At 48.6% G+C, this 26,928-nt stretch overlaps 5 protein-coding genes across 6 annotated transcripts in view; 1 reads left to right on the forward strand and 4 right to left on the reverse strand.

Moving 5' to 3' along the window:
- Positions 1 to 96: 96 nt before the first annotated feature.
- Positions 97 to 3,799, reverse strand: LOC137781857 (zinc finger protein 550-like). 2 transcript variants are annotated; one of them, XM_068570849.1, is made up of 3 exons: positions 3,736 to 3,799; positions 1,841 to 2,605; positions 97 to 1,327 (listed from the first exon to the last, which is right to left on the reverse strand). In XM_068570849.1, exons 2-3 carry the CDS (start codon positions 2,541 to 2,543, stop codon positions 312 to 314), a joined length of 1,719 nt encoding a protein of 572 aa, XP_068426950.1. In that variant the 5' UTR covers positions 2,544 to 2,605; positions 3,736 to 3,799; the 3' UTR covers positions 97 to 311. The 2 variants fall into 2 exon arrangements, with proteins under 2 accessions (XP_068426950.1, XP_068426949.1); XM_068570848.1 differs by having other exon boundaries at positions 3,703 to 3,781.
- On the forward strand, positions 3,733 to 19,127 carry LOC137781852 (zinc finger protein 271-like). The gene is made up of 7 exons (XM_068570838.1): positions 3,733 to 3,850; positions 6,607 to 6,819; positions 7,295 to 7,979; positions 10,410 to 10,515; positions 11,868 to 12,044; positions 17,192 to 17,477; positions 17,825 to 19,127. The coding sequence occupies exons 1-7, from the start codon at positions 3,835 to 3,837 to the stop codon at positions 18,529 to 18,531; spliced, it is 2,190 nt and encodes a 729-aa protein (XP_068426939.1). The 5' UTR covers positions 3,733 to 3,834; the 3' UTR covers positions 18,532 to 19,127.
- On the reverse strand, positions 4,106 to 6,828 carry LOC137781864 (zinc finger protein 771-like). The gene is made up of 3 exons (XM_068570856.1): positions 6,388 to 6,828; positions 5,939 to 6,238; positions 4,106 to 5,134 (listed from the first exon to the last, which is right to left on the reverse strand). The coding sequence occupies exons 2-3, from the start codon at positions 6,129 to 6,131 to the stop codon at positions 4,260 to 4,262; spliced, it is 1,068 nt and encodes a 355-aa protein (XP_068426957.1). The 5' UTR covers positions 6,132 to 6,238; positions 6,388 to 6,828; the 3' UTR covers positions 4,106 to 4,259.
- Positions 8,320 to 16,428, reverse strand: LOC137781856 (protein NLRC3-like). Its single transcript, XM_068570846.1, has 9 exons — positions 16,403 to 16,428; positions 16,067 to 16,219; positions 15,691 to 15,786; positions 15,110 to 15,180; positions 11,584 to 13,369; positions 10,653 to 10,829; positions 10,324 to 10,497; positions 9,465 to 9,638; positions 8,320 to 8,909 (listed from the first exon to the last, which is right to left on the reverse strand). Exons 2-9 carry the CDS (start codon positions 16,198 to 16,200, stop codon positions 8,873 to 8,875), a joined length of 2,649 nt encoding a protein of 882 aa, XP_068426947.1. The 5' UTR covers positions 16,201 to 16,219; positions 16,403 to 16,428; the 3' UTR covers positions 8,320 to 8,872.
- Positions 19,128 to 21,254: 2,127 nt separating the features above from the next.
- The window catches only part of LOC137781853 (semaphorin-6D-like), a gene marked incomplete at its 5' end in the record, with an annotated part of 17,552 nt that continues 11,878 nt past the window's right edge, over positions 21,255 to 26,928 (reverse strand). Inside the window, 3 exons of the mRNA XM_068570839.1 lie at positions 21,255 to 25,517; positions 25,655 to 25,765; positions 26,576 to 26,829. Coding sequence (XP_068426940.1) covers positions 24,330 to 25,517; positions 25,655 to 25,765; positions 26,576 to 26,829 — 1,553 coding nt within the window. The remainder of the gene's footprint in view (positions 25,518 to 25,654; positions 25,766 to 26,575; positions 26,830 to 26,928) is intronic.

A 26,928-nucleotide genomic window follows, 5' to 3' on the forward strand; every position in this document is an offset into this window, starting at 1 on the left:
CTGTGGTGCAAGGCACTGCTTTACAGCCTCTACAGTAGCTTGAAAACGGAATAATTTCTTGCACTCTAGTGTATAGAGGACACTTTAAAAGCTTGATAATATTCAATAATTATTTTAATGACATGCAAAATTACAAAATACTGTAGAGACAAATAACAGCTTCCAAACTGTTGTGTAGTGTCTTCAGAGCTGAAAGACGAGAGCTTACTTTGGAGTCTGTGCCGGCGGATAGTCGAGCTGATCAGTGTTGATTCTTTTCCTTCAGTCCTTCAACCCTGACGACAATTTCCGTCTCAATAATTTCGGCTGTTCTAACCAACACACTTGTGACTTTTTACATAACAGAGCCGAGTGAATCTTTTGTTGCAAACTGTACAACTAAGTGGTTTCTCCCCCGTGTGGACAGTCAGGTGTCGTTCCAGATCTCCTTTTTGTGTGAATGTTTTACAGCAACAGGAACAACTGAAGGGTTTGTCCCCCGTGTGGACAGTCAAGTGTCGTCTCAGATGTCCCTTTTGTGCAAATTTCTTACCACAAACTAAGCAATTAAATGGTTTCTCCCCTGTGTGAGTGGCCAAGTGTCGTCTCAGATTTTGCTTCAGTGTGAATGTTTTACTACAAACTGAACAACTAAATGGTTTCTCCCCGGAGTGGACAGTCAAGTGTGTTCTCAGGTTGAAGTCGTGTGCAAATCTTTTACTACAAACCAAACAGCTAAACGGTTTCTCTCCCGTGTGGACAGTCGAGTGTCGTCTCAGAACACTTTGGCGAGCAAATCTTTTGCCGCAAACTGAACAAAGAAATATTTCGCCCCCTGTTTCGGATTTAGTTTGTTTTCTCAGATGTCTCCTGTTCCCAAAGCTTCCAGCACATTCAGAGGAGCGGATTGATGTACTTCCAGTACTACAGTTCACATCACTTACAGGTACTTCATTGTTTTGCAGAGAGTTCCGACTCTCCTCCCAGTCTCTACTGTCATCAGTCTCACATTCAGAGTAGGTTAAAGCCTCATGGGTAGCTCGCACCAAAGGACTGTCTCGATTTGATTTTCTGGCTAGTTCTGAACCATCAGCTTCTGTCTTCAAATGCTCCGCCTCTCTGTCCTCCACAGTTTGGCTTTCATAAAGCTGTGAGAACTGAGCTTCCTCTTCCTCTTCAGTCTTGACAGAGACGGAAGTGAAGGGGAAATGTACATCAGCCTCCTCCAGTTCTTGACTGGTCCAGAGCTCCTCCTGTTCCTCTTTAATGTGAGGGGGCTCTGGGTCCTCCTGGTCCAGACTGGAGCTCACGTCCCACTGCTCTCTTCTCACCAACAGCTGGTGGACATCTGTGGAGGATAATGAAAAACATTAAAGAGAAAGAGAGGTGATCCTTTCATTAATCCCCTCGGGGAGTTCTTCTCTGCATGTAACCCGTCCTTTCAGGCCCTTTGTTCAACCCCATCATCCACGAGGACCTGATCGTCAAACCAGACCCCAGCATCCTGGAGCTACAAGACTACGCAGCACCAAGCAGCCCCTTCCACCCCAAAGGACGAGCCCTGAAACCTCACAGTCTAACAGCAGTAAAGAAAAGCACACAAGTCCAAACGGTGGCACCGAGACCTCCTAAAGGTATTAGGATGTGAACCAATAACCACTGCTCTCTGACTGTTGTACCATGATACAGTCAGGGCCATACGGATTCGGACTGTGACATAATGTTTCTTATTTTCCTCTTTACACAACTTCCCATGTCAACGGCAGGCTGAGCCCTACGGAGGAAACTCATCTCCTTCCTGTCCTGTAAGGCCGAGCACCACAGAGTGTTGATCACAGTAGCATGAAGTGAAAACACTCACGTGGAGACCCGGCGGCTCTGTGCTGTACATGAAAGGTCCGACCGCGTCCGGCGGCCTCCGCCTTCTGCCGCGCTCGCCGCCGTGCCATTGCCTGCCTGTGCAGCGCCCGGCGGCGCTCCGCCGCTTCCGGCGTTTGCCCCGCCCGGTGCCGCGCCATCGCCTGCCTGTGCAGCGCCCGGCGGCGCTCCGCCGCCTCCGGCGCCTCTTGTGCTCGGCGCCGCGCCATCGCCCGTCTGTGCAGCGCCCGGCGACGCTCCGCCCCCTCCAACAACGACGACGACTCGTGCGCTCGATGCTCGACCGTCGCCCGTCTGAGCAGAGCTCCGCCGAGTTCTGCCGCCTCCGCCCTGCGCCGGGCTCGGCGCTGCGCCATGGCTATCCTGTGCGAGTCTTTGCGGCGCTTTGCGGCCTCCGGCGTCTCGTTGGCGAGCTGCTGGCGCTTCTTCGTGATGTAAAGTGCCCGTCGGTACTCGGCCTGCTGCTGCGTTTCCGTCATGCGAGCTGTTTTCCTTTTGTCCAACTCCTTTTTTTTGCGACACTCCGTTTGCTGCAACGTTTCCGTCAAGCGAGTTCTTTTCTTTCTCTCCGCGTCCTTTTTCCTGCGACTCTCTCTTTGTTGCAGAGTTTCCGCCATGCGAGCTCTTCTCTTTCTCTCCGCGTCCTTCTTCCTGCGCTTGTCCGGATTCGATTTGTAGCGCGGCATTGCGGCGGCAGAAAGGGGGCGGGGTTTAATCTGCCGAAGGACCTCGGCTCGGTCGCCAAAACCTGGAGAGGAGCGGTGAGACGTTAATGAAGCTGGTGATGAAGTGTTATTGTCTTCATGCTGATCACAAGAGAGAACAATGCACTCAAAAGCTGCATGAATACAACACGGGTGGGAAAAAACTCCATACGGCATAGTATCGCGATATTTTGCCAGGCGATATTGTATCGATACGCAGACGCCACGTACCTTTCATTTAATCAATTAGATTTTGGTCCGACAATAATGAATTTAATTTATTTTTCAGTCCACCAATTGCATAAAAAAAAGCATGAATCAACTTTATTAGATCAAATATGTTGACAAAGTTTGTCTTTTTGGGACAATTTACGGTTTAAAAAAAGTAACAAAATCGCAATACTCAATGTATCGCAGCATGGTGATAATATCGTATCATAACTTAAGTATGGTGATAATATCGTGTAATAATTTAAGTATGGTGATAATATCGTGTAATAATTTAAGTATGGTGATAATATCGTGTAATAATTTAAGTATGGTGATAATATCGTGATTCCCACCTCCAGAACACAATGCATGCAACACTTTAAATCGTCTGCGTCGTGCAGAGAATAAAAGTGTCTGAAACAAAAACGTGACAACAACAATGTTTAACTATCGAGCACCAATACACACGTTTGAAGCAGAAGTATTACAACGAGTACACAGAGTACTGTCACGGTGTGGTATGAGTACTTTTACTTCATTAAATCGCAGATTAAAGAGAATAAAACCTCTTTGGTTCCGGTTGAAAAGCCAGAATCTCTCTGCAGTTATTCAGACTCTACTTCCTGCGGGCGCGCGGACCGCGAGAGCTGCGCGCGCAGCCGCGAGACAATTGGACGCGTTTGAAAACACGCACGCAAGCTTCCAGAGTCCACTGGGACACGCGCGCGTGCGTCGTGACAGTGAAGGTCCACAACACGCGCACAGCGGTCTCGGTCGGTTTTAGCGCGCCCCCGCTGCGCGGCCGCGTTCCGTGTCCGTATACCCCCCCGGGGGCGCGCTTCGTTTCGCGTTCAGATTCTCAAAAACGTGCACGCTCTCCGGTGACACGCAGAGGACGAACGGGCCGAACCGGGAGGAAGGCCGGGCTCACCCGCCTCTGGACGCCTCTCCTCGGGTCCGTTACCTGCTCAGCCTGTCAGAGAAAACGCTTCCGGTATTTCTTCTTCTTCGGCTTCTTTTTCTTCTTCGCGGTTTTACGGCAGTTCTCAACCACGACGCTGCAATGCTGCCACCTGCAGGTTGAGTTCTCCACCACAGTGTCGAGTTTGGTCTTTCCAGTGAAGTTGTCCACAAAAAAACTAAATAACCACTTCTTCCTTTTGTTATAATAATAACAATAATAATAATAATAATAATAATAATAATAATAATACATTGTATGTGTGTTGCGCTTCAAGAGGTACTCAAGGCATTTTACACAGTAAATACAAACAATAGAATCAACAACAATAGTAACAAGAGAGATGACGTCACAGTAAGGAATACTTGTATGTATTTGTATTATTACTTTTATGTTTCTTGTGTACATGTACTGCGTGCTATAATCCATCATATTTTAAGATATAAAGACGTTTTGCTCAACTGAAGATGAAGTGCTTGAGAAGATGTACATAAATATCTATTTTCAGGGAGGAAGTCTCTGAAAGCTCAGTACTGGATATCAAAGCTCCGGCTCTTACACTTGTGTTTTTTGACCTGTGAAGACAAAGTGAACGTCTTGTCACAACCGCTGCATTTAAACGGTTTCTCCTCCGTGTGGATGACCGCGTGTGTGGTCAGATTGGTCTTCTTTGAAAATCTCCTGCCGCAAACCGAGCAGCCGAAGGGTTTCTCCCCGGTGTGGACCCTCATGTGGTTCACCAAGGTGCTGCGCAGGGCGAAACCGGTGTGGCAAACGAAGCAGGCGAACGGCTTCTCTCCCGTGTGAACTCTCAAGTGCCTCGTCAAATTTGAGCCCTTTGTAAATGTTTTATCGCAAAATTGGCAGGCGAACGCTTTCTGTGCCGCGTTCACGTGGCTCTGCAGACGGTCCGTCCTCACCGACGCGTTACACTCGGAGAAGATGAAGGGTTGGTTGGTGGCGTCGCCGACTTCATCGTCTCTCAGTGTATTAAAACCAGACTGAGTTTCCCTCCAGAGCTTCAAACCGACATCACGGTCTTCAGTCTCAGGGGAATGTGACATTTTATCAGGTCCTGGATGTCTACCTGGATCTGCCTTGCTGTCTGGTTCTGGTCCTCCAAAGTCCTTTCCATCAGCTTCTGTTTCCACCTGTTCAATTAGTCTTTGATGAAGCTGTGAGGACTGAGCTTCCTCTTCATCATCTTCACTCTTGAACTTGATGCCAGCCTCCTCCAGCCCTTGAAGCTGCTCTTCCTCCTGACTGGTCCAGAGTTCCCCCTGTTCTTCTTTAATGTGAGGGGGCTCTGGGTCCTCCTGGTCCAGACTGGAGGTCCAGTCTTGCTGCTCATGGAGAATCTTGTCATTGAACAATGGAAACTTCTTGAGGTCTGCAGGAAACCCTGAAAAACATAAAACACGGTGTGTGAATGTACCACAGTGACATAGCAGATAGTGACATAGCAGATAGTGACATAGCAGATAGCGACATAGCAGATAGCGGCATAGCAGATAGCGGCATAGCAGATAGCGACATAGCAGATAGCGACATAGCAGATAGCGGCATAGCAGATAGCGGCATAGCAGATAGCGACATAGCAGATAGCGACATAGCAGATAGCGGCATAGCAGATAGCGACATAGCAGATAGCGACATAGCAGGTGGTTATGGTAGTGAGTGAACAAGCTTAAAGCACCGATTAAAAAGCGAATATATCTGGCTTTTTTAGAGGATTTTTGAAGACGAAGCTATAATTTAGCCTCAGTACATGATGTGAATACTTCAGTACCTGTAACTCTACCTCAGTACATGATGTGAATACTTCAGTACCTGTAACTCTACCTCAGTACATGATGTGAATACTTCAGTACCTGTAACTCTACCTCAGTACATGATGTGAATACTTCAGTACCTGTAACTCTACCTCAGTACATGATGTGAATACTTCAGTACCTGTAACTCTACCTCAGTACATGATGTGAATACTTCAGTACCTGTAACTCTACCTCAGTACATGATGTGAATACTTCAGTACCTGTAACTCTACCTCAGTACATGATGTGAATACTTCAGTACCTGTAACTCTACCTCAGTACATGATGTGAATACTTCAGTACCTGTAACTCTACCTCAGTACATGATGTGAATACTTCCTCCAGAACTGGTTCCATCAGGTTAAAGAGATGAAGGAACCAACAGAACCAACCTGCTCTGTGGACCCGGACTTCCGGGTTGAAAACAGCGTCCAGTAGTCTCCGTTGTCGCTCGTTCTCGTCTCTAGAAGCAGAAAGTTCCTCCTCGTACTCTGCTATCGTTCTTTCAAACAGCCCAAATATCTCTTGCGCAGCCGCAGTGAGTCGCTGCTCCACTAGAGATCTCAGCTTCTGGGCTCTCGACATGTTCTCAGGTCTCTGGTCCCGTTAAGCGGACCGGTTGGCTCGGTTTACTTGTTGAAACGGGAGGAACGTCGGTAAATAGAGAAGCAGCCTCTTCAGGGAGCCGCCATCTTATCCAAACAGAGAGGTCAAAGTACTTCCGGGTGCCGGTGTTCTACCTTCTACCAGGTAGTTACACATTAAACTACCTCGCAATATATAAAGTACTGATTTTTTAAATGTATTTTTACAGTGGTAAAATAATGAATATTTCTCTCACCTGGTGTCACCTTTTCAAAAATATAAAACAGGTAACTTTTGTCCTGCCCGGAACCTTTGATCATCAGGCATTGTTTCTTTACGACACCCTTTCCCAGCCGGACCGTCTTATCTGAAGCGCTCGGTCCGCGTTAAACAACAACACATCGAATTAAAGGTCCTCTAAGCTTAAAACACATAAATTAAAGGTCCTTTAAGCGTAAAACACATTAAATTAAAGGTCCTGGTTACCGGCTCGACATGGCGGCGCTCCCCGGGCTGGAGGAGCTTTCCGCGGGGGAGACGGAGACCCTGAGGCGGTTCCTGCGCGAGCGGCTGGCGGCGGCGGTGGACGACATCCTCGGGGAGTTCGGGAGGACCGTGTCCCGGTACCGGGAGCAGATCGACCGGCAGCGGCGGCAGCTGCACGGCCTGGAGGAGGAGAGGACCGCGGGTTCGAGTCCCTTCAGTTACCACGTTTAACGCTCGTTTATTGTGACGTTTAACCGTTTACTTCATGTGTACATGTCGAAGTAAATAGAGCAGTAACATGAAGTGTTATACTGTTAATTACTGTCAGGTTTTATCCCAATACTGTTTGTATATAAGTATACAAATAGACCGTTCTGTGTGAAAGTACTCCTGACAAAAACAACAGTACTACAAAATATATTAACGTGTAAATACTGTTAACCCTTCAAAGTAAATGACAGTTAACACAAAAGCTCAGAAGAACCTTGAGCTAAATGAACTTAAAGTGACTCCAAATGAAGGAAACTATCAGAAGTATCTGAAACATTTTTCTTGAAAAGGTTTCATTCGGTATTAAAGTTAATCAGTTAGTCAGTTCTGGATTCACTCTGAAGGATTTTAAGTCATTCATTCATTCATAAAAACTCTTCTTCCTCCTGGGTTGTGCTGCCCTCCAGCTTGTCTGCAGGCGTCCTCCTGGGTGAAGCCTGAGGGGCCGGACGCCGCCGCCTCGCCGGCTGACGTCAAAGCGGAAGTTGTGGTCGAGTTGTGCGTCGCTCCGGAGCCGAGCGGTGACTTCGCTCCGGAGGCCGAGTCCTCCGACACCGACGACAGCGGCGACTACTGGAGAGGAGCGGCGGCCGCGGGCCCCCAGGAGCCGCCGGGGCCGGCGGGGGGAGCGCAGGGCTCACCTCGGGGCCGCCGGACGCCGCCGAGCAGCCGCGTCCGAAAGACAACGGAGAACCTGAAGCGGCACCTCGGGGCCCACGAGCAGGCGGCGCCGGCGCCGGCGTCTTCGGCGCCGTTCCGCTGCAGCGTCTGCGGCCGCGGCTTCACCCTGCGGGGGAACCTGCGGACGCACATGCGGATCCACTCCGGCGAGCGGCCGCACGGCTGCGCCGTCTGCGGCAAGAGCTTCGGCCGGAGGGCGACGCTGGTGCGGCACGTCCGCGGCCACACGGGCGAGAAGCCGTTCTCCTGCGCGCACTGCGGCCGCGGCTTCGTGGAGAAGGGAAACCTCACGGTGCACCTGCGCACGCACACCGGCGAGCGGCCGTACCGCTGCTCCGGCTGCGGCCGGCGCTTCAGCCAGCGGTCCTGCTTCCACAAACACTCGTGTCAGAGGAGGGGCCCGACCACGTGAAGGCAACGCCGGGGATTTTGGGACATTTTCAGAGCCAACCCGACCGACATGAGCTTGAAGGTGAAGAACTTTCATCTGGTTGGAAAGTTTCATCCTAAACCAGAGACCTGCAGCGCCGGTTCACTGGAGGCTGGGAGACGTGACAGTTGGAAAAGTCCTTGAAGAAAATAAAATCCCCAAAGTTGTGTAAAAGTGGTGTAAATGTGTCATATTCATGTGTTCATGTCGTTCATTCACGCTGAGTTTAAATAATGAATCTGCGGTTCGGGTAACAGGATGTAACTGAAGACCACGACTCCGTTTCAGGTTCAGTTGAACTTTATTGTTCCAGAAGGAAAAAGAGCTTTGAGTATAAAATACATGAAAACATGGATTGTAAATAGTTTGATGGCTTGTGAGAGGATCGCTGCTCTTCCTGTCAGAACATTATGAAGTGAATGCAGCTCCATCCAGTGGAACCAGAACATGAACGATGAGGTAACTTTCACTCCTCACAGTTCAGACATGAAGCGAGACGACGAGCAGAGTCACAACATGAAAGTAATGAAGTGAGAAGAAGCAGAGTCAGGTCCTTCTGCTCCTGGTCACATGATTCATGGACGTTAAACATGAATATTAATCCGTCCGTCAGATTCAATTCAGGTTTCATATTTTGTGTTTGTTACAAGCTGATATGTATAGAAGCTCATTTCTGACACAAAAAAACTAATTATGGAGAAAAAAGAAAGTATGACCAAAATAAATCAACAAAAAAAAAGTATGACAAAAAAACTATGACCAAAAAAAAGTATGACCGACTTTTTTTGTCATGACTATTTTTTGTAGACTTTTTTGTCAACCAACGGACGACACTAAGTCCTGCTGGAGTCCAGATCCACTGAGGATCTGATGATCAGAGCCAGACGACCTCTGAGGAAGATCCCTCCCACCTGAGGAGAGAAGAAGGAGCAGAAGAAGAAGAAGAAGAAGAAGAAGAAGAAGAAGAAGAAGAAGAAGAAGAAGAAGAAGAAGAAGAAGAAGAAGAAGAAGAAGAAGAAGAAGAAGGAGGAGGAGGAGGAGGAGGAGGAGGAGGAGGAGGAGGAGGAGGAGGAGAAGCAGAAGAAGAAGAGATGGATCAGTGTCTCCAAAGGCTCTGAGCTCTCACAGCTGCAGACTCTCTGTACATCAGGTATGTTCCCTCGGCAGCGTTCACAAGTACACAGTGACATGAAGAGCTGAGGGCCCTGAACGCATCACAACTGCAGAAACAGGCGTTCAGTGCTGTGAGGCTTTAGAGCTGATAAAAACCACAGCCTCAGAGGCATGTGAACGTGTCATCTTGGAGACGTTCTCCTGAGAGAACAGATCAGACTGACGAGTGAGGACTCGTCTGTCTCTGAACGTGGAGATGCTGTCCGCTGATAGACGGCGTAATTTCCTGCACAGTTGAACACAACAACAGACGTATTCACATGAACTCACGGACCGACTCCGACTCTACTGACCTCAGAGCCTCCAGTCTGCAGAGAGGACTCTCCAGTCCAGCACACAGCAGCTCCACGTCTGAGTCCTGCAGGTCGTTCTGTCTCAGGTCCAGTTCCCTCAGACTGGAGGGGTTGGACTTCAGAGCCGAGGCCAGAGGAGAACAGCTGATCTCTGACAAGCCGCATCCCCTCAACCTGAATAAAGAATAAAAGATGAAGATCAGAATGATTCATAATCAATCAGATGTGCTGAGGTTTTCATTTCATTTATCAATTCATTTGAATTGTGTGTTTATGTTCAAATCACCAGGATAGATGACTTTAAAAAAGTTAGAAATAAACAGAAGTCAGATAAACTGAGTGAAAACTTCATCTTCATCGAGAGATCTTGTCAAATAAAATTGTATAGTTGGTTCTCTGGTGATTGTAATATTGATCCTTTAAACTGGTACAAATAAGTTTTGTTATTTGTGTGTTCCTCCTTGTGTTCTTCAAGATCAATATTAATGACCAGATATTATTCGTTAATACACATTTGAATCAACAGAAAGCAAGATATACTTTCAAGTAAACGTTCTAGTTCAGATGACCTTCCCTTTACAGGTGTGATCATTTAACAGAAATCCTAAATATTCCATTTATTTTCATCTGCATATTCTAGGTCTCAGGCCGACCTCACCGCAGTATTGTTCTGGGAGATATAACCCGTCCAGCGTGTCCTGGTCAGCCTGGTGTGTACCAGGTAGACCAGGAGCCACCTGATGCTCCAACATGGTGTCCACTCTGGACAAACCGAGGCTGAAGCCCAATAGCCAAGTGATTACATTATTATTATATGAACGTTTGTTATCTCTAATAGTAACAGAGTCAGTGAACTGACCTCAGAGTCTCCAGTCGACAGAGAGGACTCTTCAGTCCAGCAGACAGCAGCTTCACTCCTGAATCCTTCAGCTTGTTCTCACTCAGGTCCAGTTCTCTCAGACTGGAGGGGTTGGACTTCAGAACGAAGGCCAGAGAAGAACAGCTGATCTCTGACAAGCTGCAGTTCACCAACCTGAACAAAGAATTAAAGGTAAAGATCATTATTAATTTATAATCAATCAGACGTGTTGATGTTTGAATGTGTAGCTCAACACGACGATGTCCTCATCAATGAGCTTTTCTTTTGTTTTCAGACAATTCCTGAAAGCTTGCAGTCAGTGAACTGACCTCAGGACCTCCAGGCGACAGTGAGGACTCTCCAGTCCAGCAGACAGCAGCTTCACGTCGGCAACCTTGTGGATGTCGTTGCGATTCAGGTCCAGCTCTCTCAGATGGGAGGGGTTGGACTTCAGAGCCGAGGCCACGACTTCATAGTCAGTCTTTGAGAGTCCACAGTTAGAAAGTCTGTCAAGATAAAACATATGATACAATATTAACAAAGAGGAGACTAAAGATGCACTTCTACTTCCTGTTTTGATGAAGATTAGCTGTTGACATCCGTGATCAGCTGATCGTATCTCACTGGTTGTCACATGAAACAAGAACTCTCCTTCTTGTAGGCTGTTCTCGTGTTAGGACGCAGCTCACCAAACCTTCTCTCGTTCATGTCCTTCAAGAATCAATTCATGCATTGACTCATCCAACTGACGATCAAACAAATATCTAGAAACATGGTGAAACTGAGGCGCTGCTGTGAACTGCAGGTGAACTCTGACTCTCTCACACCTTCATCTCCAGCAGGAGAGCAGGAAGTGAAGCCTTGAAGCTCATGAAGCCTTCTGGGGTTCATTGATGATAATATTCCCTCATTGATCCGGTATTTTTGGGTCTGAAGGCTCTTTGATCTTTGGAGGACTTTTGACATTTCTTTATTTTTTTTGAAGATGTATTTACTATTTCACACAATCTTTATTTTGTAACAAAAAACAAGTAAACCTGGTTTTTGTGTTGTACATTCCTACCAACATCTCTAAGGGTGTCTTATAGTCTTCTGAAACGTAAGAGAGCTCTTCTTCTGGAATAAGCTCACACTAGTAGTTTATTGGTTACAACTAAAACATTATTTTAAGAATATGCAATTTATAGTTTCTATATTAGAAGAACTAAACTACTGAACTGATGTACAACAATTCATGAAGTTAATCTCATCTGAACTCACTGAGCTCTTCTGCAGTTCCTCACGACTGGAATCAGTCTCCGTTGTCCCTCAGGTGGTGCGTTGTACTTGTTTGGGTCCAACTCATCCAGAAGCTCCTCTGACATCTGCAGCATGTAGCACAGAGCTGAGCAGTGGATCTCTGAGAGTTCCTGCTCTGATGGGTTCTCTGACTTCAGGAACTCCAGGATGTCCTGATGGACTGAGGGTTCGTTCATCTCCATGAGACAGCAGAAGATGTTGATGCTTCTGTCGGCAGAGATCTTATGACTGTTCATCTCCTTCAGGTTGTTGATGGCTCTCCGGATGGTTTCTGGACCGTTGTCTGTCTGACCCAGCAGGCGTCCTACGAGTCTCTGGTTGGACTCCAGAGAGAGGCCATGAAGGAAGCGGACAAACAGGTCCAGGTGGCCATTTTTACTTTTAAGGGATCTCTTCACGACTCTCCTAAGGAAGACGTCCAGGTCTGTATCAGAGTAGTCTTGTCTCATGAAGTCCTTCAGGACCGGTATCTTCTCGTGTGTGAAACAGTGGAACATGTAGACGGCAGCCAGGAACTCTTGAACACTCAGATGAACGAAGCAGTAGACGGTCTTCTGGAAGATCACACTCTCTCTTCTGAAGATCTCTGTGCAGACTCCTGAGAACACCGAGGCCTCTGTGACATCGAGGCCACACTGCTCCAGGTCTTCTTGGTAGAACATGAGGCTTCCTTTCTCCAGATGTTCAAACGCCAGCCTCCCCAGCTTCAGGAGAACTTCCCCGTCGGCCTCCATCAGCTCCAGAGGACTCGTCTCATGTCCCTCAGGGTACTTCTGCTTCTTCTTCTTGGTCTGGACCAGCAGGAAGTGGGAGTACATGTCGGTCAGGGTCTTGGGCAGCTCTCCTCTCTGGTCTGTGGAACACATGTGGTCCAGAACTGTAGCAGTGATCCAGCAGAAGACTGGAATTAGACACATGATGTGGAGGCTCCTGGAGGTCTTGATGTGTGAGATGATTCTGCTGGACTGCTCTTCATCACTGAATCTCCTCCTGAAGTACTCGTCCTTCTGGGCGTCGGTGAAGCCTCGTACTTCTGTCAGCCGGTCAACAAGAGGACGAGGGATCTGATTGGCTGCTGCAGGTCTGGAAGTTATCCAGACCAGAGCCAATGGAAGCAGGTTCCCCTCCATGAGGTTCGTCAGCAGCACGTTGACCGACGCCTTCTGGGTGACATCACGCACGACCTCATTGTTGATGAAGTCCAGAGCGAGTCTGCTCTCGTCCAGACCATCAAAGATGAACAGCAGCTTGCAGACAGAGAGCTCCTCTGCTGGGAGCTTCTGTAATGTTGGATGGAACTCATGGAGCAGCTTGAGGAGACTGATCTCACCTCTGATCAAGTTCAGCTCCCTGAACGAAAGCACCACCACCAGACCCACGTCCTGGTTCTCCAAACCCTCGGCCCAGTCCAGAGTGAACTTCTGCACCGAGAAGGTTTTCCCAACGCCGGCGACGCCGTTGGTCAGAACCACTCTGATGCGTCTCTGCTGGTCGGCTGAGGCTTTGAAGATGTCGTGGCACTTGATGGGAGTGTCATGGAGGAGCTTCTTCTGGGAGGATGACTCCAGCTGCCTCACCTCATGTTGGGTATCGACCTCTTCACTCTGGCCCTCTGTGATGTAGAGCTCAGTGTAGATCCTTCTGAGGAGGGTTCCACTTCCTGTTTCAGCACTTCCTTCAGTCACACGTTCACATCTCTTCTTCAGACTGAGTTTGTGTTCTTCTAAAACCTCCTGCAGACCTTCATCTGCTGAACCAGAGGAACAAGAGAGAACAAGTAGAGAAGTAAAGGTTAGAAAATGTCCTCCCTTTGATGTTTTCAACTTGAAATGATGCAGCTGTAAAGTGCAACTCTAAAAACCAACAAACCAGCACAACATGTGAACATTCAACATGTGAACATCCAACATGTGAACATTAACATGTGAACATTCAACATGTGAACATTCAACATGTGAACATTCAACATGTGAACATTCAACATGTGAACATTAACATGTGAACATTAACATGTGAACATTAACATGTGAACATTCAACATGTGAACATTCAACATGTGAACATTCAACATGTGAACATTCAACATGTGAACATCCAACATGTGAACATTCAACATGTGAACATCCAACATGTGAACATTAACATGTGAACATTAACATGTGAACATTAACATGTGAACATTCAACATGTGAACATTCAACATGTGAACATCCAACATGTGAACATTAACATGTGAACATTAACATGTGAACATTCAACATGTGAACATTCAACATGTGAACATTCAACATGTGAACATTCAACATGTGAACATTAACATGTGAACATTCAACATGTGAACATCCAACATGTGAACATCCAACATGTGAACATTAACATGTGAACATCCAACATGTGAACATCCAACATGTGAACATTCAACATGTGAACATTAACATGTGAACATTCAACATGTGAACATCCAACATGTGAACATTCAACATGTGAACATCCAACATGTGAACATTTAACATGTGAACATCCAACATGTGAACATTAACATGTGAACATTCAACATGTGAACATTCAACATGTGAACATCCAACATGTGAACATTTAACATGTGAACATCCAACATGTGAACATTCAACATGTGAACATTAACATGTGAACATTTAACATGTGAACATCCAACATGTGAACATTCAACATGTGAACATTAACATGTGAACATTTAACATGTGAACATCCAACATGTGAACATTAACATGTGAACATCCAACATGTGAACATTCAACATGTGAACATCCAACATGTGAACATTTAACATGTGAACATCCAACATGTGAACATTAACATGTGAACATTCAACATGTGAACATTCAACATGTGAACATCCAACATGTGAACATTTAACATGTGAACATCCAACATGTGAACATTCAACATGTGAACATTAACATGTGAACATTTAACATGTGAACATCCAACATGTGAACATTCAACATGTGAACATCCAACATGTGAACATTAACATGTGAACATCCAACATGTAATGTTCTCAAATCAAAGGTTGACTTAGTCAGAGAGGGTTTAGAACAGAGAACATTCAGGTGAGGTCTCGTTGGAGCTATTTGAATTCTCTCATGTACTAAACTATATATTTTGCTTGTATGTTACTGACGGTGTTCAGTACTTCCGTACTTTAAGCCTCTTGTTTGTTTGTTTGTTTGTTTGTTTGTTTGTTTGTTTGCATTGTCCTCTCTGCTGCTGTGACCTGGTCATGTCCCCTCTGTGGGACGAACAGAGGACTATCTTATCTTCACGTGCACTAACGTGCACTAACGTGCACTAACGGGCGTCTATGTGGACAGAGGGAGCAGCTCTGATAAGACTTCCTTCTCGTGGACTTTACTCCTTCACTGGAAGTGGTTGATCAGCTCTTCACTGGTGTGGTCTGAGTGTTGAGTGCAGCTCCTTAAACTAACTCCTGCAGCGCTGCGCTCACCGGCTGCAGCTCCGGTTCTGGTTCTGGTTCTGGACTTCAGGTCCTGCTCAGGAACAAGACTCCTCTTCTCTCTGTGGAGACATTCATCACTAAATGAACGAGAGCGCTTTGCTTCTTCACGTCTGTTTTCTGTCTCTTTCTGCTGTCGGCTGTCAAATGAAGCATGAGCTCAAACACCATGAAGCTGATGAGCAGTCGACCACTTCCTGTTCCTGTCAGCTGATCGCTTTGACATCGGTTCTGCCCACGAGGTTATTCTGGATCTTCTCAACTCAAAGGTCCTCTTACTCATCCAGAGCTTTCAGGTGAAAGCTCTGGATGAGTAAGAGGACCTTTGAGCTTCATCTTCTTCTCCGTGACCTCGTGGCTCCAGAAGCAGCTGCCGGGTCTGAAAAAGGTTCTCAGGTGTTCAGAAGTAAACTTCTGTAGTTTGAGGCTCTGGAAGCAGAGAGACTGAGTCTGAACCAGGATCTGCTCTCATAGCTCTGCATCAGGAGGATGAACCTTTGAGCAGAACATCTAGTCTTCATCATTAATACATCGTCTTCATCAGGTCAGATGACAGTAAAACAGTCTCTTACTTTGAGTCTGAGGGTCCAGCTTCACTGAAGTGAGGAGGAAAACCTTTAGACCGATCGCTCGTCATGGACAGACAGACGGATGCTGCAGACTGAAGTCTGCAAACATCAAGAGGTTTTATTATTATTATTGTTATTGTTATTATTCAGAATGAATCTTTGATGACAACAAAGACGTTAAAGTAGATCTGAACACATGAACTGTTACTGAGACGTGGAGAAGGTTTAAAGTGTGTATTGGTGCTCTGAGACGACGTCACTGAGACGAAGAGGAAGGTGAACGTTTACTTTAGTTATGAAAACATTCCAGTGGAATATTTAGAAAACAGAAATCTACAAACAGAAGAAAAGTTGATCAGAGGAGAAAAAGAGTTCTGACTTTGAGGCTGAAGCTTCATGACGGAAGTTCACGATGAGGTCTTTGGAGCAATCGCTCATCATGGACAGACAGCCGGAGACCAGAGACGCTGCCCTGCCTTCCTCTTCCTCCTCTTCCTCCTCACAGCCGCTCATCTTCTGATCTGAAGTCAGTCTGAGAGATAAACAGGAACACTGAGCGCTGACGACAAGAAACCAGACGAGAGGACAGGAAGTAACACACACACGCAGACACACACACGCAGACACACACTCACACACACACTCACACACACTCACACACACACACACACACACACACACACACACACACACACACACTCACACACACACTCACCCTGCTTCAGCCGTCAGCTTCTCTTCCGCTCCGTCGACTCTAAACGAAGCTGAACTTTCACCTCTGAAAACTTCAGGCTTCACTTCCTGCATCACATGGTCTCTGTGGCTCCGCCCCTCTGAATGAATATGTGTGTGTGTGTGTGTGTGTGTGTGTGTGTGTGTGTGGAGGCTTTGTGAGATGAAAGAACCACTACAAAGAGACACAAAGTGACAACAAGAATACATAAACAAGCTAAAAACAGAACAATTTATTAATTATTTGAACACGTGTGAGTAGGAATATTTCCTCGTTCATCTTGTTATGTTTACGTTCTTACAAGTGGAAATCAAACCTCATTGTCATGTTTTCAAGAGAGAAATGAATTGAATAGTTTCCAGTAGAAATCATCTCTACATTTACATTTAGTGCTACGCTGCTTTATTTACCCTTTACACCCACTAACCTGTGTGTCTGGATCCATATGCAACACATCTTATATTATACATCTATAGTACATTAGATAATACACCTATAAGATATTATATAATACATCTATAGTACATTAGATAATACATCTATAAGATATTATATAATACATCTATGGTACATTAGATATTACATATGTACATTATATAATACATACAGTACATTAGATATTACATCTATAGTACATTACACCCTCCGGCCGGCAGGTGGCGGTAGAAACATGGAACTCAGCGGTGACACTGGAGAGCTCACTGAGCATGCGCGAAAGCCTTCAACCCGGAAGTGCAGCGAGTAAACAACTGACCACGACGCCGCGGAGAGCGAACTCCTCCCGTTTCCTCGCCGTCAGTCCGCAACAACAACAACAACAACAACAACAACAACAACAACAACAACAACAACAACAACATGTCTCAGATCGAGGTGCTGCGGCTGCTCATCACGCAGCGGCTAACCGCCGCCGCGGAGGACATCTTCCGGGTGTTCGGGAGAACCATCGCCGAGTACGAGGACGAGATCTCCCGCTCCAAGCTGGAGATCCACCGGCAGCGCCGACTGCTGGAGCTCTGCCGGAAGCCGCAGGTGTGTCTGCAGGGGGAGGAGTCAGGTGAGCCCGGACCTGTCTGTCTGCCTGTCTGGCTGCCTGAGCTACAACAGTACTGCCTGTCTGTCTGTTTACCTTTACCTGTCTGTCTGACGTTCCTGGTTTACCTGCATCAGTACCTGTCTGTCTGTCTGTCTACCTGTCTGCCTGAGCTACAACAGTACCTGTCTGCCTGTCTGTCTGTCTGACGTTACTGGTGTACCTGCATTAGTACCTGTCTGACTGTCTGTCTACCTGTCTGCCTGAGCTACAACAGTACCTGTCTGCCTGTCTGTCTGTCTGACGTTACTGGTGTACCTGCATTAGTACCTGTCTGACTGTCTGTCTGTCTACCTTTACCTGTCTGGCAGCGCTCCAGGAGCAGCAGGACTGGAGCTCTGGTCTCAGCGACATGGAGGCTCCTCCCATCAAGGAGGAGAAGGAGGAGGAGCTCTGGCCGGCTGAGCAGCAGGGGGAGCAGGAGGAGCAGGGGGAGCAGGAGGAGCAGGAGGAGCAGGGGGAGCAGGAGGAGCAGGAGGAGCAGAGCGACGTCAAGTTTGTGTTCTTCCAGAGCGGCGCCGCCAGCAGCGAGCCGGTCGACGTGGACGAGGACCGCTCGACCTCCCTGCTCTCCAAGAGCCGGGACCCGGACGACTCGGACCCGGACCCCCTGCCGGGCCCCTCGGCCCAGCAGAACCGGGTCCTGGACCTGGACCTGGACGCTTCGGGTCTGGTTTCCGGCAACGGCCGGCCGGACTGCGCAGAGCTGGATGCGCTGCTGTCCGAGGTGGTGGACTCGTACATCTGCACCATCTGCGGCCGCGCCTTCGCCCAGAGGGGCCACTGGGCGAAGCACGTGCAGGTGCACCGCAAGGCGGACACCAAGCTGGACAGGTCGTACACCTGCGACATCTGCGGCAAGAGGCTCACGCGGTTCGACGGCTACCAGAAGCACCTGAGGATCCACACGGGGGAGAAGCCGTACTGCTGCGCCGAGTGCGGTCGCCGGTTCAGCGACAACTCCAACTACAAGCGGCACATTCGCACCCACGTGGGGCAGAAAACGCCACAGAGCTGAGGAGACGTCCACCGAGGAGGCGACTACTGAAGAGGTGAGTCTACAGGTGGTCGCAGCCACATGGGCGTTCGGTAGACGATCCTGTCTCCTTGGTAGACGCCTCCTCGGTTGTCGTCTCCTCGGTTGTCGTCTCCTCGGTAGACGTCTCCTGTCTCCTCATGGTCGTCTCCTGTCTCCTCAGTAGTCGTCTCCTGTCTCCTCAGGAGTCGTCTCCTCATGTTCTGCTGCTGTTAACTGAACCTCTGCAACATTTTACAGAAACAAACTGAACTTTTGGGATTGTTCCATGTCGGGTGAACATGACGAGGAAGAAAAGACTTATTTATAAATTGTATTTTTCTATATATTTTTTTTACACACTGGAGGAAGCAGATGCGTCGAACGTTCTCTTTCCGTGTCCACTAAAGATCGTTTCATTCATCTTGAAGGGAAACCCTTCTTTACCTCGCTGCAGGTGGTTAATGTAGTCTGCTGCGGAGCCGTGCCTACATGTCCCAGGATGCATTGCACAAGAACTAATCTGGCATCTAAAGGGAAAATGTCTCCGCTAACTCACCGTGAAAGACGCAGAAACTAAATAAACCTCATCGAACTCACCTGAGTCTGGTCTGACTTCACGAGTAATGTGTAAAAATATTCTGTTCCTTCTGGATCCTGAAGGTTCTCTGAAGGTCTGGAAATCATGTGTCACTTTCACCCTTTAGATGTAAAATCAGGATGTTAATATGTAAAGATTGTGCTTCTGAACGCAACAACAACAACAACAAACATGTTTGGAAACAACTGAGAATATCTCTAAAAACAAGCTTGAGGTTTACTTGAATTGCTGTTTTACACCAGCAGGTGGCAGCATCACACTTTCTCAAACGGCTTCTTGGGAAACCAGTGTAAAGAGAAATATCCTTTATTTTAGTTTACTCTCCACTAAGGCAGATCTGCAGATAAAAAGTCACCTGAATGGAGTTAATGAATTTAAATATTGTTTATGGATGTATTTTCTTTAAAAAAAAACTTGCAATGTTGTTTCGAAGTTGAATCGATCCAAACCGTGAATATAAAAACCTTAAAACGTCCCGCTATGGTTCAGGTGTTTCTACCTGGACCTCCTCGAAGGCCGCTGGACCCCCAACAAGGATTCTGGGAACCTCCTTGAAGACTTGAAGCACCTTGAACCCCGATCCAGGACTCGGGTTAATACCAAAAGGAAGAACCATGTCAAGGACTCCCAAAGTCACTCAAAGAGCCCCCAGAGCCCCTTCAATGACCTCCCTCACCCCATCTGCAGACCAGCCCAGAGTGACCCGGGTTGTGATGGTCCCCTGAAAAAACAAGCGCCATACTCGGAGGAATATTCCACAGAAGCCTTTATTTACACCGTCGTCCACATTGTTCATGAGTAGCAGGAAGGTAAACATGTGACATCATTACACTGTGGTTCTGCTGTGGCCCACCGGGGGGCGCTGTGACATCATCAGTGATGATGTCACAGAGAGCACGTTTAGAGAACCACCAAATGAATAATAAACACATTTATTTTCAAGGTTACGAGTGCATCCTTATACAAAAAAAAACTTTTTTAAAAAATAAAACAAGCTGCTGCTTCCTGTCCGTAGCAGACCAGTACAGTTCTGTGTTCAGTGTTTATGAAAGATGATATCTGCCCGTATGCCTGACCCCTCTACTAAAGGACCCGGTATGCCTGACCCCTCTACTAAAGGACCCGGTATGCCTGACCCCTCTACTAAAGGACCCGGTATGCCTGACCCCTCTACTAAAGGACCCGGTATGCCTGACCCCTCTACTAAAGGACCCGGTATGCCTGACCCCTCTTCTGAAGGACCCGGTGTGCCTGACTCCTCTTCTGAAGGACCCGGTATGCCTGACCCCTCTACTAAAGGACCCGGTATGCCTGACCCCTCTTCTGAAGGACCCGGTGTGCCTGACCCCTCTACTAAAGGACCCGGTATGCCTGACCCCTCTTCTCAAGGACCCGGTATGCCTAACCCCTCTTCTCAAGGACCCGGTATGACTGACCCCTCTTCTGAAGGACCCGGTGTGCCTGACTCCTCTTCTCAAGGACCCGGTATGCCTGACCCCTCTACTAAAGGACCCGGTATGCCTGACCCCTCTACTAAAGGACCCGGTATGCCTGACCCCTCTACTAAAGGACCCGGTATGCCTGACCCCTCTTCTGAAGGACCCGGTGTGCCTGACCCCTCTTCTCAAGGACCTTGTATGCCTGACGCCTCCTCTAAAGGACCCGGTATGCCTGACCCCTCTTCTCAAGGACCCGGTATGCCTGACCCCTCTTCTCAAGGACCCGGTATGCCTGACCCCTCTTCTGAAGGACCCGGTATGCCTGACCCCTCTTCTGAAGGACCCGGTATGCCTGACCCCTCTTCTGAAGGACCCGGTATGCCTGACCCCTCTTCTGAAGGATCCGGTATGCCTGACCCCTCTTCTGAAGGACCCGGTATGCCTGACCCCTCTTCTGAAGGACCCGGTATGCCTGACCCCTCTTCTGAAGGACCCGGTATGCCTGACCCCTCTTCTGAAGGACCCGGTATGCCTGACCCCTCTTCTGAAGGACCCGGTATGCCTGACCCCTCTTCTGAAGGACCCGGTATGCCTGACCCCTCTTCTGAAGGACCCGGTATGCCTGACCCCTCTTCTGAAGGACCCGGTATGCCTGACCCCTCTTCTGAAGGACCCGGTATGCCTGACCCCTCTTCTGAAGGACCCGGTATGCCTGACCCCTCTTCTGAAGGACCCGGTATGCCTGACCCCTCTTCTATACGCACAGGGACGTGTTGTCTGGTTGAGTTCCCGTCTAAAATCGACAAAGAAAAGATTTGATTCAGGAACTTCCTGAAAGAAAAAAAAAATCACTGCCAGTTTTTGAGCACAATGTGTAGTTTGAGACACCAGAGATGAACGTGCAAAATCAGATCAGTTATTGTTTCCATTAGCCTGAATATTAGTTCCTTTAGCGGGTTAACGGTTTGATGAAGGAAATGTCAGAAGTATGTAAATGTTCACAACAAAGGCGACATATTCAAATGATAATCACTTCCCTGTCATCAGGGAAAACTCTTTGAATTTGTTGTCCTGTCAGCTTCATTAAGAAGCCTTGTTTATTTCATGTTGATTCATCAAAATATCCTTTTGTTTTTACGATTTTAAATCTCCAACAAGTTTCACCAACTGACGGTGACTTCTCTGAAATTGGTTATATATATTATATATATACACATACATATATGTATATATAAATATATATGTAAATCTATCCTACATATACGTAAAGCACTGATCTACAGAGTTCTCCTGTTGTGTCTTTAACGACTTAACAGACTCCAGACCAGCAGAACTTTCTATAAACTGCTTCGTGGAACAGAAGGGACCCTTTTTGTTTCCTCCTCTGGAGACACTGACTCTTCCCAGTGTGGAACTGGTCTCTGCTTCCTCTTCCCAGTGTGGAACTGGTCTCTGCTTCCTCTTCCCAGTGTGGAACTGGTCTCTGCTTCCTCTTCCCAGTGTGGAACTGGTCTCTGCTTCCTCTTCCCAGTGTGGAACTGGTCTCTGCTTCCTCTTCCCAGTGTGGAACTGGTCTCTGCTTCCTCTTCCCAGTGTGGAACTGGTCTCTGCTTCCTCTTCCCAGTGTGGAACTGGTCTCTGCTTCCTCTTCCCAGTGTGGAACTGGTCTCTGCTTCCTCTTCCCAGTGAGCAGCGCTGGCCTGGTGGCTGTGATGAGGTAACCTCGTCTGTTTCATGGAGCAGGAATCGATATCTCACTGAACCTGAACAAAACATCACTCGGTCTGCTTTGAAGACGCAGCGGAATATAAAACACCCCCCCCCCCTCTGTCCGTCTGGTGCTGCTGGACTCAAAGTTGCATCATTTGGTGCAGAGATACTTCACTAACGCTCTGCTGCAGCATCACCGGGGCTTCTTATTGCTTAATCTGTCTGTGTGTGTGTGTGTGTGTGTGTGTGTGTGTGTGTGTGTGTGTGTGTGTGTGTGTGTGTGTGTGTGTGTGTGTGTGTGTGTGTGTGAGCAGCTGCTGGATGTCTATCTGGGACCCAAACAAACAAACAGAATGTGTAATAACTGATGCTAATCTGTCTCTCGCGCTTCACAGAGGTCAGAGGTCGTGGTTGACTCTTTTGGCTCGTTGGTGTTTTTACAGCAGAGTTGTTCAGCGTGACCTTCGGGCTCTAGGTCAGTGACTGTGAGTGACCTCACGTTGAAGTAATTTCTTCTCCGTCAGCTTTCAGATGAATTACCTCCCTCCAGATATCTGCCTCTTTCATCTGTATTTCCTGATAAACGGTCCCAACAGTGCAAACGATTCATCAAACCTGTCGTTTCTCTTCAGAGTGGGCTGAATTTGAAAAGCGTGAATTTTACATTATCTCGTAGTTTGTATCTCAGCTATGATTTATCTCTTTAATTCACAGCTTCTCTGCCGTCGTGAGTCCATTTCAGAGCGTCCCTGAACGCACCACATCACTCTTCCAGACGACCTCTGACCGGTTCTTCTTCTACGTTTACGTCTACTTTCATGCTAAACATCGCGCTCGTGTTCCGGACTGTTCTCAAAGTTGATCAACCTCTGCACGGCAACAAAACGCAGCAACACGGGAGGTCAACTCTGCCGGCTGTGCTTCAGGTCCATGCAGCTCCTCATTCATTCATTCCGGGTTGTTCCAGGTTATTGCCGTTTGCCGGCAGTGTTGCTCATCTCCGTTGCCTAAAAAATTGTCGGCCGCCCTTAATTGAAACCCAGAACTTCAAAGTGGATTCAAAACACGATTCGTCCAGTTGAACACACATTGTAGAAGACTGAGCTCTGGATGCAAATAAGAGCAAATTAGGTCCTATCAATTCAAGACTACTTTTGTGATTTAACATACAAACTGCGGAGTGCATGACTTTAATTGTAGGGAATCAGACTACCGGGCTCCAGCAGCGTTTTAGATACCAATGTGGTACAAACATTCATCTGGAGTCTCACGTTTACATTTCCTCCTCCGTCTCCGGAAGCCTAAAACCAAGAGAACCCAGTTTCATATTCAGAGAAACAAACAGAGTTCCAAACGAAGGGAAAGACCCTCCGGCTGTTTTTATGTTTAATCTCTCTTCTGGCGAGAGAGACGCCGCCTCAAAGTCCTGGAGACGCGTCCGACCCTCCCAGCGGCGCCGGAGTCGCTTCACGTCGGTCTGTGCAGTGGACCGATCCCATGCTTTCTTTTGGAGGAATCTTTGCTAATGAAATCTTGGGCCTCGTGCTGAGGTGCAACAACCGGGGACATTAGATCAAAGCGCTCGTAAGAAAACTGCATTAATCAAGGATTTTTTCTTTTTTAGGCCACCTCGGGCCTTGGGGACTCCTTTTGAATCATTAAAATGTTTCGCGCTGCTTTTGGAATGATTCTCAGACGAGTCTGAGCCGGCTTTGGTCCGCAGTCGGTCATGAGGGGAAAGCCGCCACGAGCCGTCCTGATCCGCCACGAGCCACCATACCCACCTCGAAGAAATGAGTCAGAGATGGTGTTGCTTTTCGTCAAGTCTCTCCGGCTCAAGCAGCCACAACGCGGCCGTGACGCAGAGAGGCGGCGGGCGGCGTCCTCTCAGCGGGAAACGTCACCGTCATCGCAACGAGGGGTGATGGGCACAAAAAGCTCAAAGTCTCCTTTGTGTCCTTTTCGTCCCATCGATGCGCCCACTTTGTCATCTGGGAGCGCTCTTCTTTGTGAGCGGCCATGTTGGAATGGCGCCACCTCCTCCCACAGTCTCAGTAGTTGTATTTTCCCGCCCCTGCTACCGGTGACGTCGCCGCGTTAGGGAGAAACAGCGGTTTCGGGGGAACCTGCGGTTTGAGCGACGCCGTCCTCCGGATGACGGCCGCCCGCTGCCCGTGGGGCCCCTCGCTGTAGCTGTGCTGCCGCGTCAGGCAGGCGCTGGGGGGCCCGTTGCTGCTGCTGTTGGTGTTCATCCGAGCGAGGAAGTGCGCCCCCCGGTGGTTGAAGCTGTGGTGGCGCGGCACGGCGCCGCCCCCACTGCCCATCTTGATGAGCGAGTGGCGCTGGGAGAGGTGGCGAGTCACGGAGACGCCGCCGCTCCCGTCGTCGGGTCTCTCCGGAATCACCTGCTGCTGGAGCGGAGTGGACGAGGAGGAGGAAGGGATGGAGGTGGAGGAGGTGGGGTTGTTGGAGGACGAGGAGGAAGAGGCGGAGGACGAGCTGGAGTTGTGAGCGGGAGCGTCCAGGCGCTTGGGGAGGCCGTCCCTCGGCAGCGTGGAGGTGCTGTAGTACGGAGCGGCCTCGGTCTCGGGGATCTGCTGCTGCTGGTTGTTGTTGTTGTGCTGGTTGCTGTGGTGGTGGCTGTGGTTGTAGTGGTGGGTGCGGGTCGGGCCGTGGGGGTTGTTGCTGGTATGATGATGAGGATGGTGGTGGTGGTGGTGGTGGTGGTGATGTCCTCCTCCGCCGGAGGACAATGAGGGCCCGGGGAACAGGGAGGACGAGGATGTGGAGGTGAGGACCTTGATGCCGCCGGTGCCCGACGCGCTGACCTCATGGATGTGTTTGAGCAGCTCGTCCAGCGCCGACACGTCCACCACCGCCTGGGGAAGGGACTGCTGGGAGTGGTGGTGAAGGGGTACTCCTCCTCCTGCTCGCTCCTCATGCAAGACCTTCCTCTCCTCGGGGAGGTGCAGCGAAGTCGAGGAGGCGCCCGCTCCGTGGGCCGCCCCGTTGCTCAAACCGTGGCGGTGAGAGAACGGGAACGCCTGCTGGCTCAACGAGTTCCCGACCACGGCCACAAAACCCAGTCCGGACCCGGACTTAGGGTCTTTGGCGTTGTTGCAGTTCTGGTTCTTCTCGTACTGATGGTGCCGCAGGGCCTTCATGTTCTTGATGGGGAGCTCCGGGGTGGAGGCCGGCGTGGGGAGGCCCGACAGATCTCCGTCCACCTGAGACAGAGACTAAGCAGAAGTCAGAGGTCAGAGTCCAGGAGCACCACAGGATGTATGAATGAGGTCACAACAAGTGCCCCTTTCCCCAGAGACCACGCCCACTGCTGCAGCGGCATTAAATGGCCCCCCAAGGTGAGCCGTCCTACCTGGGAGAGGCTGAGGTCCGGGTCCCCCGGCTGCAGGCCCTGGTGCCCGGGGCTGTGGAGGGGAGGCTCCGCCCGGCCGTTGGGGATGAAGGAGCTGTACAGCTTGTCTTCCTGCGGGACGGCAGAACGGAAGAAGAAGAAGAAGAAGAAGAAGAAGAAGAAGAAGAAGAAGAAGAAGAAGAAGAAGAAGAAGAAGAAGAAGAGTTTCACGTGATCGTGTTCCACGCAGTGCAACGAGGACCTGGTTTAACCAGCGGGGTCAAAGGTCACCGTCTCACTCATTTAGACATATTGTGAAGTGTCGTGAACGGATCTTTCACCAAAGTGTCGTTCTTTTGATTCGTGAAGCAAATAAAAAAAAGAGAACATTTTTTATTCCTTCTGCTTGATTTTTTGTAAAAATCTGCAACAGAATTATGTATTTTTACCAGCTGGTATTTTTTTAAGTGTTTCTGCTCCCCCACAATGCAACGCTTCACGTTGTGCGGACAAGTTTTCCTCCGACTTTGTTATTGAAGCTTTGTGATGTATTTTATCAGCTAATTTAAAAGTTCTTTATGTTCTTATGTCAAGAAAGGATTTCAAAAAATAAATTGGGAGGCCGAAACGAAAATCACAATCGTTCTAGATTTGTTGAAAACTTTTGGTTTTATATTTTCATTTTGAATCTACTGTCTGCCATCTGTTCATAATCTCTTTTTATTGTTCTTTTATGTATTGAATCCTTCAGTCTCCACCTGTAAGACTTAGAGAACTGGAGTTATTATTATTATCATTATTATTATTATTATTATTATTATTATTATTATCATCATTATCATTTCTGTCGCAGGTACATATGGAATTTCCGAAACAGAAAATTAACCCTAATTATGAGATAAAAAGGTATGAAGCCCCGCCCCCTCCCAGAGCCCCGCCCACCTTAGGCTGTCCGTCCAGCAGCCCGTTGAGCTTGGCGAGCGAGCGCAGCGACAGCGCGTGCGGCAGCGCGGCCTCCGGCTCCTTGCCGAGCCGCCGCGCCCGGCGGGCGGCGCTGCGGCCGCAGTAACACGACACCAGGAAGCCCGACAAGATGGCGCCCAGGCAGAAGGCCACCAGCACGCAGGCCAGCAGCAGCGTGTAGTGCACGTGGGCGCCGGCGGCGCGCTGGTCCACCTCGGGGAGACGCCGAACACCTGGAGGAAGGAAAGGAGACGAGGATCAGGAGGCGCAGCGAGAAGGAGGCGAGGTGATGAGGAGGTGAAGAAGGAGTCAGAGAAGAAAAGGAAGGAGGG

The sequence above is a fragment of the Clinocottus analis genome, unplaced genomic scaffold (genome assembly GCF_023055335.1).
Source record: "Clinocottus analis isolate CAN_PGR_092001 unplaced genomic scaffold, fCliAna1.0.p SCAF_90, whole genome shotgun sequence".
Taxonomy (NCBI): domain Eukaryota; kingdom Metazoa; phylum Chordata; class Actinopteri; order Perciformes; family Cottidae; genus Clinocottus; species Clinocottus analis.

What these genes read in the sequence shown, in the direction of transcription:
- LOC137781857 (XM_068570849.1), bottom strand. Translation starts at nt 2,543, where the DNA reads ATGCCGCGCTACAAATCGAATCCGGACAAGCGCAGGAAGAAGGACGCG. An exon ending in CAGAGCCGCCGGGTCTCCAC is followed by an intron (nt 1,328 to 1,840) that starts GTGAGTGTTTTC and finishes TATCCTCCACAG; the next exon opens with ATGTCCACCAGCTGTTGGTG.
- LOC137781852 (XM_068570838.1), top strand. An exon ending in GGAGGAGGAGAGGACCGCGG is followed by an intron (nt 6,820 to 7,294) that starts GTTCGAGTCCCT and finishes GCTGCCCTCCAG; the next exon opens with CTTGTCTGCAGGCGTCCTCC. An exon ending in ACCTGAACAAAGAATTAAAG is followed by an intron (nt 10,516 to 11,867) that starts GTAAAGATCATT and finishes CATCTCCTTCAG; the next exon opens with GTTGTTGATGGCTCTCCGGA.
- LOC137781864 (XM_068570856.1), bottom strand. Translation starts at nt 6,131, where the DNA reads ATGTCGAGAGCCCAGAAGCTGAGATCTCTAGTGGAGCAGCGACTCACT. An exon ending in AGTCCGGGTCCACAGAGCAG is followed by an intron (nt 5,135 to 5,938) that starts GTTGGTTCTGTT and finishes TATGTTTTTCAG; the next exon opens with GGTTTCCTGCAGACCTCAAG.
- LOC137781856 (XM_068570846.1), bottom strand. Translation starts at nt 16,200, where the DNA reads ATGAGCGGCTGTGAGGAGGAAGAGGAGGAAGAGGAAGGCAGGGCAGCG. An exon ending in AGGAACTGCAGAAGAGCTCA is followed by an intron (nt 10,830 to 11,583) that starts GTGAGTTCAGAT and finishes TTATCTTGACAG; the next exon opens with ACTTTCTAACTGTGGACTCT. An exon ending in TGTCGACTGGAGACTCTGAG is followed by an intron (nt 9,639 to 10,323) that starts GTCAGTTCACTG and finishes TTCTTTATTCAG; the next exon opens with GTTGAGGGGATGCGGCTTGT.